Here is a 17,017-nt window from a genome sequence, read left to right as displayed (position 1 = left end):
AGGGAATATTCCCCCACGAAGGTAGGAAGACGTATCTTAGTTGGACTCGAAAAAGGGGTAATCTTATAAGAAGGAACCTTAAAAGATAGACGAGGTAAGTCAATATGCTCACACCATTACTCATGTGAAAATACTATTCTGCCGGTTTCTAACTTGGGCGTCGGAGGATGAATCCAAAAGACACTTCTGGGCCTCTGCCTTATGTGCTTGTGCAGAATCAGTGCTCGACCTCATACAGATTCTGATAGTAACACCAAAAATAGCTCATTTATCTTATTTGATTTGATCCTCCTAAGATTGTGAAGGAACATGATTACAACATCCGTGTAACCAGACGGATAATAAGCATTCTCATATGATTAAACCTAACTGGTGACACATCCTTTTCTCTTTTACCAAATAAAGAAAACTAACAAATCAGAGTGACAAGTGGATGGTTTTCCATGAAGCAACGTTGCCTCCAACATGACACTATTACAATTCAATTTCCTTCCGTTTCTCAAGTCGGAGAATTCTCACAGGGCTGTGGACAACAATGATGAGAAGGGTTTCATCAATTTCTTCTCCTCTCTCACGATCCTTCCTTCGACAGACTATAATCTATGGATCTTCCAAGTTACAGATAAATTTAGTTCGATGTTTCTGTGATCCATCACAGGTTCCTCCCACAAAACGTCCAGGTAGAATTTTTTCTCGCATTTTTTAAATACAAATCGTATGCCTTCCAATTTTGACAGTTATGGGAGCAGCATTTTGATGTTTTATCATTTATAAGTAGATACTCGAGCAGGAATTCCATCCGCTATGTCAGTTTTGGTTCTTTAATGGCTTGCTCTGTTATGAATTAATCGCCTTCGAGTCGCACTTTGTTGTATATTTTAATTTTGTGAGAAACACAAGGATTTAAGCTTTTTAACTGCACAAATTTTTGTCAACTTGAAGAAGCGATAAAACATGTAAATTGTAATTATAAGGTCAAATAAGTTCAACACTGATCAGAAGAGAGGGGGGGGGAGTTCTGTGCTGCGTTGCCTGTTGATTTGAGTCATGTAGAGTTGAAGATGTGACCATTATATGTATGCAGTAAATGTGCTCACTCTGCAACAAACATGAGAACGATTTGATGGGTTTCTAGCATGTGGAGTTAAAAAAAAAGGTGTATCAGTGCACGAGGCCCCTTACATCCTCCAAATGGTTCAATTTGGAGATTTCAAAAAATTTCATATAACTGAATGGATTTTTTTTTTTTTGGGGGGGGGGGTGGTGAAGTGTTAGCTAATGCTTTCGAATTGTGAGGGGCATGTTGAGGAGTTTATGAAGGAGATGGAAGTCCTACGATTAAACAACTTAGTTCAAGGTTTATTCCAGCTATTTAAACTTGGTTACTTTCACGATTATAATCTGTTTGAGGGCATATCTGCTGTTTATTCATAAGCATTCATGTCCGTCCTTTCCATATGAACCTATGTCATCTTCAGTCTTCCTCTTGTCCTTTTTATGCCTGCAATTTTCACCTTTTGATTTGTCGTTGGTGCGTTTATTGCTCTTTCTTGCAAATGGTCGAATTAAATCAACTCTCCCTCATGCTATCACCTATTGTTTCTGCTCCGAGTATCTCTCTTATGCTTCCGTTTCATATTTATTCTTCCATGACTTACCCATATGCCCCAGCGTTCTCATCTCGGCTACAATAATTTTATGAATATGTTGTCTCCTTTTTCCCCCCATCCCCTCAACTCTCAACTCACAGGGGCAGTGCTGATGTTGTAGCTGTCTTGTAAAATTTGCTCTTTCTAGATTTTAATGGAACGTGTCTATGCTCTTCTCCATTCTCCACATGTTCCACGCAGGTTAATTTTTTTGACTAACATCCTTGTCAATATTGTCCCCCGCTTTTTGTGATTAAAGTGAGATAACAGAGGTGACTCTAGGATATATATTGGTTGTCAATCTTAATTATTTCTTTTTTTTTTTTACTGAACTTGCATCCTATATATTTTATTCTTCCGGCCTTATCTTAATACTGTTTTGATTCTAAAGCTCCTCTTTCCAATTCTAGCTTGGACCCAAACCCTCTTTAGTTTCATTAACCAAAATTGTATCTGGATATTTTTACTCTTATGCTATCAAACTCATCCATAACTATTGAAAAGGAGTAATAATAGCTTAGTGTTGACTTCTGGTGGAAGCCACTCCAAGAGGTTCCCACTGGTTATTACTCTCTATAATATGTCCTCAAAATCCACCAGATGGTTATTCTAGCTTTCACTGTCATATGATTTCTCTAAAGCAGTGAATCTCACATAGCATAACTATCTTTCTTATTTCTACACTTTTCCATCAACTTCCTTCATGAGGAAATAGTTTTGATCATCAATCTTCCTGAGCAAAAATTCTAATCTGGACTTCTGATACTCTAACTCATATTAATCTATTAAATAAAAGTTCCATAGCATGCTCATATATTTCATTGTCTGATATTGGTGCTGCTATGAGCATTTCCTTTGTTATTGTAGATATACCAGGATGCTTTTGTCCTTTCATTTCCTAATTTTTCTTTTCTAATTATATTTTAATGAAAGAACTCTATACTTGAATACTTTCTTTGCTGTAATCCTCATTGTAGCCCTTTTTCCTCCCTTGAGTGCTTGGTTAATTGCTTTCTAGTAGTTTTTCTCCCTATTTTTCCATTAAGATGGGACCTAGTATTTTACAGTAGTTTCATATGACCAAGCTGTGCGTCATTGATTACTGCACTGTGGACCTACCATAGTTAGTAAATATGTGTATTATACGCGTACACAAACGTTTCCTTCAAAAAAGGGCAAATTGGCGTATTGATTCAAAATTCGGTTTAATTTGCAGATTTTAAAGGTGACCGTATTATATGCGGATAATACTTTTAACCGGTCATTAACACGTTTAGATTAAAAAAAAAAAACCGAAATTAAAAGTAAAATGAAATAAACCCAAATTCCGGCCTATGCTGCTATGCCCCTGTTTCTGCCCTAAAACCTTTCTTATCCCTTTCATTTGAGTAACTTAGAAATCAAACCAAATCCCCCTTTCTTCCATCCTTCTTTGTCGTTGTTACTGGCAACCGGCTATCCACAAGAAGATTGCAGTGGTTCAGTGGGATGGCGATTGCAACGGTGGTCAATGATTACAGAGGCGGCGACGGCGAGAGCTCCCTTGCCCTGAGTGAAATCTCTCTCTCACAGATTGCATCCATTTCACACACTGGGAATTTTATCTTCAATTTGTGAGTGTTCATTATCAATACTTGTTGTTTGGGTACCGTTTTACCACCTTGCAAGTCTAAGATGTTCATATTCATACATAAACATAATTAGGTATTCGCCAATGAGCTGTCAGGTCAATCAGCATCACAGCTACCTCACCACGGTCCCTGCTAGGGTTGGTGTGGATAGGCATTCTCTAATTTGAAATCTCTTTTGTTTTGTTTTGTTTTTTTTTTTTTTTTTTTTTTTTTTGGGGGGGGGGGGGAGTTTCGTACACCAATGGTGTGGAGAGCTATTACCAAACCAAAGGCTTTGTTCTCTGTGTCATACGGAAGTTTCTGATTGGACATTTAAGGCAGGCTTTGGCTGAAGTATTTATAAGTTGTTTATTTATTGAAAAAACAATTACAATACCTTCCGGTATGCTATAGTAAAAAATTTAAAACGAACTTGTACCAAATCTTGCGAACCATGTAATTGATCGATACAACTTGTATCATAAGCATGAAGCAAAACCTACAAAAATGAAGGGACGCTAGCAACAAACCAAGAGATAAAACCATTGTTTAATACTGAGTGTTCATGGAAGCATGGAAGATTAGAATTTAGTTGTAAACAGTCAGTTTTAGTTCATTCTTAATACCAAAATAAACCCATATTTTTTGCTTCTAGATTTTTACAGGGCAACCGTATTAAACACATATTAAACACGTACTGTATCATTGCCGTACACATTTTATTGCACCGGATTTTTGAAATGTATTATTGCCATATGGTCGTGCGTATCTGTTCCTGTATTATTGCCGTTCCTGAACTTATATGGGACCGATCAGAGAGAGCCTGGTTGTGGTATTATTTGCAGATCTCATTGGAAAGAAATACTCATTGAGCATGAGATTATGTCTTTGCTTTAGGGATAGGATATTCTTCTTTGTTAGCTTTGATAGTCTATGACTTGAGGGAGACCAAACCAATATCCCATTATCAGTTGGATACAGGATCTTCTGGTGGATCGAAAATTTCTTACTTGGGGATGCTAGAAGGTTGTTTCTTGGTTGAACCACTATAACTTGAGTCCTGACATCTCTTTAGCCGAATCTGTTAGGTAAACTGTATCTTGTTTATTGCTTATTGCTTAGGTAAAGTGTATATTGCTTATTGTGAGAGGGAGTTGGGTTGTCTTTCTTATATCCATTGCCTCCCCTTTGATTGCAAGTTGGGATAGTCTCTGCAGTTTTATTGTGATATCTGTATAATGGAATGCCATGTTGTTGATGAAGATCTCTTAGTGCTCCATCTTGAATCATTTTCATTATCATATAATTACACTTCTGCAGGACCACTTACACTCTATAAGAGTCTGGTTGAGCAGGGAAAGCTTCAACATGATCCTCACCAGGAAAGAGTGGCTTCTGAATTGGAAAATCTAATCGGGAGGTTGGAGCAGTATGAGAAAGAAATGGAGGAATACCATGTATGTATCTGAATTCCATAATGAAATTTGAGATCCGATTTTTTTTTTTGTCAAAACTTGAATCACAATCGCCTTATGAAGCTCACACAATGTTCTTATTACTTCTTATAGACGAACCTGGCTAATTGGGATAAAAATAGGGAAAACCAGCGACGTAAAATTCTAATTGAGGAAGCTGAGCTCAGACAGCAGGATGGTGTATGGACAGCAGTTACCAAACATCGAAATAGACTTGTTGAGAAATGGTTTGCACGGTGAGAGCTCTATATTTTCAACCCTATTAAGGAGTCATTGTAGATGGTTGAGTTCCATAATAGAAGCTCTTTAGCTAGATCATCTTTGTTGAGCTTCAAGATTCTTGTGAATGTCTGTGCAAGGCAGTATGAAACATGGTTATTAGGATTATGTAATGGTCACTACCAAAGACATGTTTCTGACATTACACATTTCATGTTCTGTTTCATTGTTTAAAATTTAGAGTTAACCAACTGAACAGTTTGTATCGGAGAGGTGGACGAATATATATTTTTTTTCTATCAAGGATGGAATTTAATGCATTTTATTTGAAAGGATTATTTCTTTTGAACCCGACGGAAGTTTAATATTTCTGTAACCAGAACTATGTATTGTACCAGCTGCTTGGTCATCTAGTTGTGTGTGATAGTAGCATCAGCCATAGGCAACTGTTGAAGGATTTGTTCTTTTGACAAGAACTTAAATTTTATATGAGTGAACCAGCATTTTAGAGACTACCAATTTCTCAGAAACATATAAAATAATTGTGGCAGTGGCATGTAGCCAGTGGGTAGTGATTATACCTCATAATTATTTTGCTCCACTTCTTTCACCTACAGCATTCGTAAATTGGCTTTTCTTTTGTTTATGCGGCTTGTTTATGCATAGTCTACTTTTGGGTGCATAAGTATTTTAGATTCTGCTGTGCATGGTAATTATTTTTTTAATGTGGTGCTCGCTAGGTTTCATAGATTGGTGTTGTAGTTCTGATAGGTCCCATTGGTATCAGCATCAGATGGTCTGGCAAACCCAATGCTATTCTCTTCATAGGTACCAGACTTAGATATTGAAAAATTTATTTCCAAATGTAACTTTAAAATGCACCTAAAATATTTCCACAATATTATGCATATTTACAATTGACAATGTATGTACTAGTTCAGCATATCATTAACCAGCTTATGCGAATGATTACTTAATATGAAGCAGTGCCTCAGAAGATGAAGGCATGAAGAAGGAAACTCAGAAACTTATGATGCATGAGGTGCAATCTATGATGTTGAGGCTAAAGATCCATGCTTCCTCAACAACCTTTCTCTTTTCTTCTGGTCAGAAGGACAATAGAAAACAAAGATGAAACCACATTGAAAACTTCAGAAGTGCGGTGAAAGGTCATGCACATGCATGCATGTGTGTCAAAGAGTACTGGGAATCGAGTTAGGTTAGGATTACTTAATCAATTAATCAAAACAAGATTTGATTTTAAGATATGATAAAAAACAAGAACAATAATGTTTGCATGGACCATGGTCCCTCAACATGTGTGAGTCTGTTGTCATGCATGCATGGATATTCTGAGATCATCAAAGGAGTATTAGACACCAAACTATGCTGCCTTTATTTTATACAATTCAAAGTACTACAGACCCATGAGCTATAATGTGTGCATGGTCCTCTGACATAATGGAAGTCTATATGTTTGAGGTATGCATATCTGCTATTCCTTTTAGGTGAGATGGAGGTCTTGTCCTTAGAGGGCAGACCTTGGCGCAATGGTAAGGTTGCTCCACTAGGTCGCAGATTTGAGTCAGGAAACAGCCTCTCTGCGAAGTGGGTGTAAGGCTGCATACATTGTGACCCTCCCCAGATTCCACAGTGGCAGGAGTCTCGTGCACTGGGTATGCCCTTTATGGAGGCCTTGTCCTTGAGCCTTCCCTCATGGTGAAATCTCACATGTCCTCAAACAATGACAAGATTCTTGGAGTCAGTTTTTTATGCTTTTATCACTTTCCAGATTCCCTATTTGGGTGGCAAGACAAGTTGTAATTCATGAAAGCCTTCTGTATGCAAAGATGGGGGTTCCCGCATTATGTCCTTCACTATGTTTGGTGGAGCATTTAGTCCTTATTTTCCTTATGCACGATTATTTGAGGGTTACAACTTATCATCTTTGTCTTCTTCCTGTATAAGATCCACAAGCTTAGGACGTATTAATGTGAACCTCCATATTGATCATTATATAATCAGAAATATCACCTGCATTCATACAAATTATTGCATCAGTAATTTATTATACTATGTGTTACTGAGGCCTGGTTACAACATTTCTGTGTATTCATCTCTTCTTCTTTGTTAGTATTTTAATTAACTGTTTTATTCTGGGTGTATAGATTAGTTTTGTATTATTTTTAATTAACAATTCTAAATGTTTATTCAAAGATTGGTAGATGCCAAGCTGCTCAGGAATCTTATAATATAAATTTTTTTATTACTTGTCGAGCCACTGAATGCAGATTATTGCCTTTCTGTGGAACTTGTGCTAATGACTCAGGAAAAGAAATGAGATTATAGAACCGGGAGTGGGGAAATGGGTTTCATACCTGAATCGGGAGAGGAAATTAGATTCATTGGTTGGTCGCCGTCCAGTAGCTCCTCCAGCTCCCAAAGGACTGTATTTGTATGGAAATGTTGGAAGTGGTATGTTCCTGATTCCTGGACTGTATGAAGAGGAGCGGCAAAATTGATTGCAGTGGTGATGCTGTCTTGCTTTCAGTAGTTATTTTCCCATTTGAAGTGGCTCTTACAATTATACTTTTTTATTTTTTATTATATATATATATATATATATATACATCTAGACATCATCTTCCCTAAAGAATTACTTGTTCACAATATAGGGAAAACAATGCTTATGGATATGTTTTATGCTGCAACTGAAGGCGTTGTTAAGCACCGACGGAGATTTCACTTTAATGAGGTGATCCGTGAGAATTTGCCCATTTGCTGATAATTATTTGATCACATCCATGCAAATGATTATATGTTTGCTTTAAAACTAATGTGCAGATTTTCTTGGAAGTATTGATCTTTACCATGACTCTCTGCTTTTTCTCCAATTCTAGGGGGTGATTACTCATCAATTGATTTTCTGTTTGTTAGTTCTAAATACGTGGTGTGTGGGGAGTACTTACTCGGGACTTCACTACCAATTCTGAAATAGTCTCTCTCAGTCTCTATGTCTCTCTTTGGGGGTAATGCAGTTCAGAGTTCTAGAAAGAATCTAGAAGCAAGAACTGCGATTATAACCAGGATCTTTTATGAATCGACAGAAGAAAGCAGGCAGCCAGGCACTGAATGATGTAGATGAAGACCCCATGTTTGGGCTTCACTACTGAAGAAGGAAGAAAACATAGGTCTAGGAAAAAGGTTTAGTTCTGGTCCAGTAATGCTTCCGACCAGCAACCTTTTGGCCAATTTTTGATCCAGTTCCAGCAGCTGTTGGGCCTCTAATTTTGTCTCTTGAGATGCCTATCCAGCAAGCATCGATGCAGTATTATGCAGCTTTCTAGAAGATCCCAAAAAATTCCTATCAATTTCAGCCTTTTGCTGTAATTTTGTCTTTTTATGTTGGCTTGGTCAAACACAAGGTTGGAGTAAGGGTTTGGTTTCTATTAGAATTATTAGTTTCTATTTTATTGTTTTCTTAGCTAGTAAGCAATTGTAATTAGGAAGGGTCTGTTTTCTGAAGTCATTAGTTTCTAATTTCTAGCTGGGGTCTCTGATGCCGCTAAGCATCTATCCTCTTAACTCTCTGGATTTTCTCTCAGCTCTCTCCCTGTCAAATACCTTGGTCTCCCTCTTATCTCTGCCAAGCTCACCACCCAACACTGCAGCCCTATGCTCGATCTCATCTGCAAAAGACTTCAGCTCTGGAAAGGCAAGCTCCTTCCTATGCGGGCCTTCTGGAGCTAATTAGATCGGTTCTCCAATCCTGCTGCATCTATTGGTTTGGAGTCTTTCAGCTTCCCTAATCCACCATCAAGGCTGCAAAATCTCTCTTATGTACCTTCCTCTAGAAAGGAATTGATTTGGCTAGATTCCTCCATCCCATTTGTTGGTCGTCTATTTGTCTTCCCAAGTTTGAAGGTGGCCTTGGGATTAGGAGAATCCAAGATGTGAACTCCTCCGGGAACCTTAAGCTTATTTCGAAGATAGTTTTCAAACATAATAGCATTTGGGTTTCTTGGTTTTACTCTACCCTTTTTCGTAAAGACTCTCTTTTGATTGTCCCCCCCATTCTGATTTCTTCTAGGTCTGGCGTAATACTCGTAGCCTTTTCCCCATTGCCCTATTTATTATCCGCTCTTCTATCTCTGATGGTCTTTCCACCTCTCTTTGGCTTGAAACTTGGAATCCATCAGGTGTTATCCTCTCAGTGGTGAGAGTCAGATCTGTCTACTCCTTTGGTTGGATAGAGACTCCCCTGTTGCTTCCATTATTTCTACTGAGCCTCGGTCCCCCCCCCCTCCCAATCCCTCCTCCCCCCTTCTTGATATTTGGCCCTCCCTTCCCCCCCATCCCCTTAGTCATAGAGGAAGGAGTGACAGAGTTATTTGGTCCCCTTCACCGTTCGGCATATTTAGCTCCTCCTCAGCTTGGAACTGCATTCGTTCCCATAATCCTCTTGCCCCTTGGCTTAAGATTGTCTAGTTCTTTGGTCACATCCCCCGACACTTCACTACCTGGAGAGCCCTCTCCAACTGCCTCCCCACTCAATCCTTCCTTCTTTGTAGGCACATTTAGGTCCTTCATTCCTGCTCTCTTTACTGGAATGGAGTGGAAGACTTAGATCACCTCTTCTTTAGCTGCCCCTTTGTCTCCTCTGCTTGGAAAACAGTTTTCAGATGTTGTTGGCCTAGTAGGAGGCGTATCCTTGGCCTCCGTAGGGAATGGATATGGTTGAGATGACTTTTGCTGGATCTACTATTTGCGACGGAGTGGGTAAACTTCCTTTTTTGTGCCACCATCAATCATATCTGGATGGAGCGTAATCTCCGTAAATGGGTATCCAATTCCCGCTCTTTTGAGAAGATTTGGAATGTCATCTTCGATGTTAGCTCCAAGCTTAGAATGCTCCCCCGGGGGGGGCTCTATTAGAGATTCCCTAAAGAATAGGCTTATTGTTGTCTCTTTGATGTAGTTCAAGCCTACGATTGGGCTCTAAAACAGATTTCGTGGTGGCCAAGGATAGCTATCGATCTTCCTTATTTTTTGGAGATTAATTTCCAGAATTAAAGAGTAGATCGCAGATATTTAGGGAGATTTATTTCCCAGATTTTCGTGGGCCCCAGGCCAGCTGGATGAGGTCTGAGGTTGAATATCAATTAAAGACTAATATAGTAATATGCATTGACCAGCTTTCTTTGAGGATATATAATGTAGGAATGGATTTGACAACCAAACCAGACCCAAACTGCAGGAAATTATAAACAATGAGAACAACCAAAATTCACCCAATAGGAGACAGCAGCAGTATTCCAGAATTAACCAGTAAACAGAATTTGAAAACCAGAAGTAACAAACCCAAAATTCTGGAATATCGACTAGCAGAAATTATATCAGTAAGCAGAATCAATTAATAACAGAATTAGGACAGAAAATAGGTCACAATCAGTCACCCCAAATCTCAGAAATAGTATCGATCTATCAAGACAGTAACACTGTGAATAAATCAACCCAGTAGCAGTTTTAGATTTAAATCAGAAACTGTTGAAGCACTAACAGTCTTCAATAACCAGAACACATTATTCAGCAGTCCAGAAAATACTACTCAGATCAGTAGAACCAGAATCCATAAAATAGAAACTTCAACCCACTAAAAGGCAAAATCTGGAGATTTCTTATATCTCATCAATGGCTGGGCAGAATCAGCCAATATTTGGATCAATCTTCACTGGTATAGGGAGGAACCTTCGACCAAAAAACTGGCCCAATCGGATAACCAGAACAGGTCCTTTCGGAAGGGGCGGACGCTCTGTCTTGCAGAATTTTCTGGGCAGCAGAGTGATAGATTACATACCTGGTTTTGCAGCTTTAATAAGCCTTGAAAAAGATATAAAAACTTAAGAGAGTAATACTTGAAGTAGACCTCCTGGACTTCACGCCCGCAAGGAGTCACTTGGATCGTACACCAATTCCTTCTTCCTCGATCAAACACAAGGAAACAGCCATGGAACAACCCAGCAGCAGTAGCATGAGAACTTTTTTTTAATTTCAAAATCGTGGGCCTTAGTATGGTGCCCTTCTTTATTTATAATGCTGGGGTATATGATTACAAAGAATAGAAACCCAAGTTTCTAAATATTGACTAAATAAACTACCAACATGTAGTTACTAAAACTGGAAAATTGTAATCTAAAGAAATTAGAAACTAGCTAAGAACAGAATTTAGAAACTAATTTTAAGACTGAAAATAGAAACTAAATTAGAAACTACTAAGTAACTAATAACCCCATCATAGCCCAAACCGTGGGCCATTAGAAGCAGCCCTGGTCGACCTCAGCCACTATGGTGATGGTCGACCCTCTTCCTTCTTCTTACATAAGTCTTCAGCTCTGCATCAATATATTTCTAGAAGTTCAGCCAAATATTAGCCATCACATAACGTATCTTTTGGTGGGCCCCATGGCCAATGTGTGGAGAAGGTTGTGGAGAATTTGACAGCTTGCATGGTGCTATAATTTAGGGATTTTTGTTCCTTATGTGGGGGAGTTTCAATAGTTTAGTAGTTTCTATTTTATAGCTTTGTTTAAGTAATTGGGGGTTTAAGTAACTATTAGCTTCCTTTCCACTCAAGGAAGAGTAATTGCTGTAATCGATTTTATCGTTATAAATAATAGGTAGTGGTTGTACTCTACAGCCAAAAAAAAAAAAAAGAAACTTTGCGCTGAATACTGAGGGGTTCATTATCTTTCAGAGAGAGTATGGTGAGAAGCCATTGGTGAGGGACTAAACAGACGCTGAGATGCCGTGGGTGAGAGACCCAAGTCTGAGAGAGACTAGCCTATCCCTTTTCCCCTTCTCCTTCTCAATCGATACCCTAATCTCACATATTCTGAGTTTTATTCTGCCCATTTGAGACCAATCGAATCCCTGTTGAAGCTGCTGGTTATACACTGAATTGAAGAATCCAAGTTGCTGCTGATCATTATTTCTGATCTGAAGAATCCAAGTTGCTGCTGATCTACTCCCTGGTTGTCTAATTGGGAACTGATTCTACATTACTCCTGGGTTCTCCCCCTCTCTATTCTCCCCCCCCCCTCTCTCTTGATGGGTTGTGTTGGCCTCTTCTTGGCCTCGTCTCCTTTTTTCCCCTTGGGTTTGTATATTCCTTTCTTCTTGCTTCTTGCTTCTTGCTTCGGATCAATGTATTTTTATTCATTCAAAAAAAAAAAAAAAATGTTTCTAACATCTAGACTTTCCATATTTGAAAGTTTCCTTTCTTTGTTTTGTTTCTATTTTGTAAAATCCTTTGACCAGAAGGAATTGGTAGCCCATATAAAGGCACCCATCGATTGTACAAGTTAGACAGTTTATGAACGAGATTTTCTCTTGCTAGCCGTTAAAAATCTGACATTTTTTTTTTTTCAACAGCAGAGATAGCTGTGGGTGAGAAGCCCAAGGCTGGGAAATCCTTACCCCATCGACTCCCTTGTTTCCCTTTTCTGTTATGTTATTTCAGTGGATTGTTACTGTTGATTAAACACTACAGAGACTGCTTGTTCCTGACAGCTGCTGATCAAGAGACACATACACCTTCCCATCGATCTCAGTTTCCAGAGTTTTGTGAGAAGAATTTCAAAGCCTGGTATCTCTCTAACATGAAGCCTGGTCACTGCAGGGTTTTGAGGTTTTGTTCGTCACCTAGGGGTGAACTCAGCTTTGGAGAGCCCATCCTTGGCCAGCAGCCGCTACAGCAAAGTTTCTGTAATAAACATCCTTTTTCAAACCCTAATTCAAGAAGCTTCAAATCTCACAAACCAGCGGCAGACTTTGATATAATTTTGAGGGTTTGTTTTCCCTATAGGACCTCCCTTCGACCCCAATTCCAGACTCATCTGAGCTGTGAACCCTAATTCTGTCCTAATTTGTTTTTTTGTTGTCTGTCTTATATTTCTGTCCACATCTGTGCCTATTGTTTACTGTTTGGAGCTTATTGTAAGCTTTATCTGGGGTTGATTACCTTTGTAATCTTTCTTGCATCACTGAATATATAACAAAAAAAGAGCAACCTAGTGCACAAGGCTCCCGCAACTGCAGGGTCTGGGAGGGGCAAACGTACACAGCCTTACCCCCTGCCTTGCAGGAGGTTGTTTCAATGTTTCGAACCTGTGACCAACATGTTGCAATAGATAACAATAAGAGAAAATTAAATATATTTCAATCCAATGGTCAGATCACCCAGAAACAATTGAGAGCTATCTAACAATACATTAATCTTGAAAATCAAAGATCTAAAATTAGATGAAAACCCAGCTAACTTAGTTTTCAACCTAGATTCGAGATTTGAGAAAAAAAGGAAGGTACAGATTATCAGATCTCAGATTCTGGTCTAGAATTCTCTCTAGGCCATTCGATTTGAATTTGGATCTGATCTGAAACCCCTTGGCCATATTGCTGGTTTCTCTCTCTATTCTCTATGTGGTGCATTGTTTGACCTGGTTCTGGATCCTTGCTTGCTATTTTAATCCCATCCATCAGGTGATTGGTTAATCAGTGGGACATTGCGAGGAATGCACAATAGTGGATGAGAGAGAAATGGTTGAGAAGTAGGAGTTTAAATGGAGAGAAAACTTGATAGATGTAGATGAGAGAGGCATAGTTCGCAGCGAAATGTCGAATATTTTTTATTTTTTTTTCCGAAACGAAGAAACTGCATACAAAACACAAAAAACATGATTTCAGGAAATTTCGGTAAAAAACTGCACTATTTGGTTGAAATTTCGGTCATTTTAGTCATTTCGTTTGATAATTTCGGCCATTAACCCCCCCTCCCAAAAAAAATGGCCAAGCAAAGCACATGGAAAAAGTACTCCGTTTTGGTGAAATTGGAGAAATTTCGGTATTTCAGTGGTTTTGAAACCACCGAAACACCAAAACGATTTGAGTTCTTCAACCTTGGAGAGAGGTAGAGAGAGACATGCATGTAAGATGACCTCAAATTGAAATTCTTCAACTACAGTTTGTAAATCTAAAGTCATACATATACTTTGATATAAACGTTCCTAACAACATCAATTGAATGGGCAATGTTCTAGCAACTCCAGCTGATAATGTAGAACCAGTTCAATTAAGAACCAACTCCATAGGAGGATCAATATACTGTCTAGCCAGCAGGCTATAACAAGAACATTTGGTAGGGTGTTACAGCCTTGAAAGATCGTCCACAACTAATGGATGGATCTGCACTTTCTGGAACTTGAAGTTATCAACAAGGAAAACTCCCAACAACTGATGCTGCAGGGTAAGTATTTTAGTTTCAGGCAGTACCTCGATGGAGTAGCAACAGGTTAGTGTTATAAAGACAGACAACAACCTCCAGCAGCAAGAACAGAACCTTGAATCCTTTTCAGGAATAATAAAATACACAAAGGAAAAATATAAGAAAGAATATAGGTTGGGTTGAGTCTCCCACTTTTCTGTTGGGCATCTCAGCGCACTGCATCTCGCAGCTTGGAAAGTCTCTCACCTCACACTCATGGTCAACAATCAGTATTTTCATTCATTCAATTGTTGGCTGCTGAAATCTGTTAGAATATATTTATTAGGGGTACATTAGGAACTATTTTATGTTAAGTTGTCCTTATTTGTATTTTCTTTTATTTCTCTTTCACCTCCCTTAGGGAGGAATATGTAACATTATTTGAATCTAATATAGGTGGGATGAGCCAAGAGCTCATTCACGTTTCTCTCTCATTCTCTTCTTCTCCCAACATCTCTCCCTCATCTTCCTTACTCTCTTCTCTTCTTCATCTCTAACCCTAGTCCTTATTTCTAACTTGGAATCAGAGCATTGTACAAGGGATTGAGAGTTGATTAAGCCCTCTTGTTCCATTCTTTGAGTCTCTCTTGGAACCCTTAAAAAAAAAAAAAGGGTTCATTAGAGGCTATACTATGTGAGAAGAGTATACAAGGTGACCTAATGGAGTTTTAAAAACAGGTTAAAGACATTTAAAGGAAGATTTGAGGGCTACATGGACTGATTGAAGCTCACACAGAGAAGAAGGGCTCTTCCAAGCTTTACCGCCAGCCATTACTTCCAGCTCCTCTTTCTCTCTCCTCCGACATTGGTTGAGGATGTGGCCTAGCTGGACAGAATCGCCCAAGGGTCTAGTATGACCCCTCCAAGCCTCATTTGTTGTGTAGTTGTGTTGTGGGGACACAACTCCATTTTCTGTCTGCTGCCAGGTATCATCGATTTTTCTGGTTTGCCTTTTTTTGGGTCAGAAATAGCTGGTAGTGGATGCTTTGGTTCCATTTGATGGATATGTTATGTTCTATGATGATTGTATGTACTTTTGGATGAATCCCCATAGTTGGAAGTTGCCTCTTTTGTTTTTCCATCAAATTTCCATGGTTTACTAGTCGTTGGAACTTTTTTTTTTGGGTTCTAAGAAGACAATATTTGGGACTTGTGTATCCCCTCTTGGTTTGGATCTCCATTGGTGTTGTTTGAGGAGTATCCTTACATTATGTTTGATCTCACGGAACTTCTTGAAGCTACATCTGGTGGGTCGAGTAGTACCAACCCTAGTTTGATTGTCTTTGACAATCCTAACACCCAGATTTCTCTTGTGAAGTTGGATAGTACCAACTACTTAGATTGGTCACACTCTGTGAAGCTGTCCTTGCGGAGTAGAGGGAAGCTAGGATATATTACTGAGGCTATCAAGGCTCCCGCTGTAGCAGACCCAGGGTACCAGAAATGGGAGACTGCAAACTCTACTGTTATGACTTGGCTTCTCTTCTTTATGAAACCTGAGATAGGTAGGAGATTTATAAGGAAGGAAACTGCCAAGGATATTTGGGATAGTGTCTCTAGGACCTATGATAGGGTAGGTGACTCTGTGAAGGTCTACCAACTTCTTCAACAGGCTCTCTCCATGAAGCAGGGGACTAAGTCCATTTCTGACTACTATAATACTATTATAGGACTCTGGGAGGAATATGATCATTATTGAGATCTTCATTTGACGAATCTTGATGATGAAGCCAAGGTCTATAGATCTCTTGAAAAAGAGCATGTTCTGATTCTTCTAGGTGGGCTGAATTCAAAATACGAACAGATCTGGATACAGATTTTGGGCCGATCACCCCTACCTACGCTTGATGAGGTGTATAGCTACCTCCTGAGTGAGGAAACCAGGAGAGGTGCCATGGATTCTACATCCTCACTTAAGCGCTCTGCCCTTTCCTCCACTACTCACAGAGAATGGCATGGAGGCAGCTGAGGTCAAGGGCCATCCCATGGAGATGACAGGGATAGACGATAGAGCGATCATTGTGGGAAACCTAGCCACACTCGAGAGCGGTGCTGGGTCCTTTATGGCCGTCCTAGTACAAGTGGTGGATCTACTGGCATATGTGGTGGCCGCAAAGGAGGGGCTACAACCCATGCTACCATAGTTTTTAAGGCGGTAAGGCGACGGAGGCGTTTGAGGGTCTTTCGGTGTGCCTTAGCGATAAGACGGGCATAAAGCGTTGCCTTATTGACTAAAGTGCTCCTGTGTAATTTTTTTATAAAACCAATCTATTTGGCTCGAATCCTAGTTGAATCCTATAACTCACATGTTAAATAAATATTAAAGGTTCATATTCATACCAATGTAAGATATTTATCAAGAAAACAAATCAATAAAATGAATAAACTAAGTTCATCTTCATCAATCATCAATCATCATAACATATTAACATATAATATAAATACATAATTATGAAGCAAAATTATAAAAATACAGAAAAGAAGACATAAAAAATACAAGTATTTATTATACTTACCTTTATGATGCCAAAATGAGTGCCTAAGCCCTAAGATCATCCACTATATTCCTACTCCTGTCAATAAAGAATGAAGCTCACCGCTGCCGGAGCAAACTCACGGTTACCGGAGCAAAATGGTCGCCTAGATAAGTGGTTCTTCTTTGTTCCTTGATTCCTTCTCAAAGCCCTTTCTTAAAACCCTTGACAAAATCCAAACCCTGTTTGTGAATCGTGTTTTTGTTTTGTT

At 39.0% G+C, this 17,017-nt stretch overlaps 1 protein-coding gene across 2 annotated transcripts in view; it reads left to right on the top strand.

Moving 5' to 3' along the window:
- Positions 1-351: 351 nt before the first annotated feature.
- LOC122071914 (AFG1-like ATPase) overlaps positions 352-17,017 on the top strand; it is a 52,859-nt gene continuing 36,193 nt past the window's right edge. Inside the window, exons 1-5 of one of the 2 annotated variants that reach the window (XM_042636390.1) lie at positions 352-680; positions 4,580-4,716; positions 4,828-4,970; positions 7,283-7,428; positions 7,629-7,708. In XM_042636390.1, the coding sequence (XP_042492324.1) occupies positions 536-680; positions 4,580-4,716; positions 4,828-4,970; positions 7,283-7,428; positions 7,629-7,708 (651 nt within the window). In that variant the 5' untranslated portion in view covers positions 352-535. The remainder of the gene's footprint in view (positions 681-4,579; positions 4,717-4,827; positions 4,971-7,282; positions 7,429-7,628; positions 7,709-17,017) is intronic. The other variant, XM_042636391.1, reaches the window with a different exon arrangement.

The sequence above is a fragment of the Macadamia integrifolia genome, chromosome 2 (genome assembly GCF_013358625.1).
Source record: "Macadamia integrifolia cultivar HAES 741 chromosome 2, SCU_Mint_v3, whole genome shotgun sequence".
In the NCBI taxonomy this organism is placed as follows: domain Eukaryota; kingdom Viridiplantae; phylum Streptophyta; class Magnoliopsida; order Proteales; family Proteaceae; genus Macadamia; species Macadamia integrifolia.
This window is presented reverse-complemented; position numbering and strand designations above follow the sequence as displayed.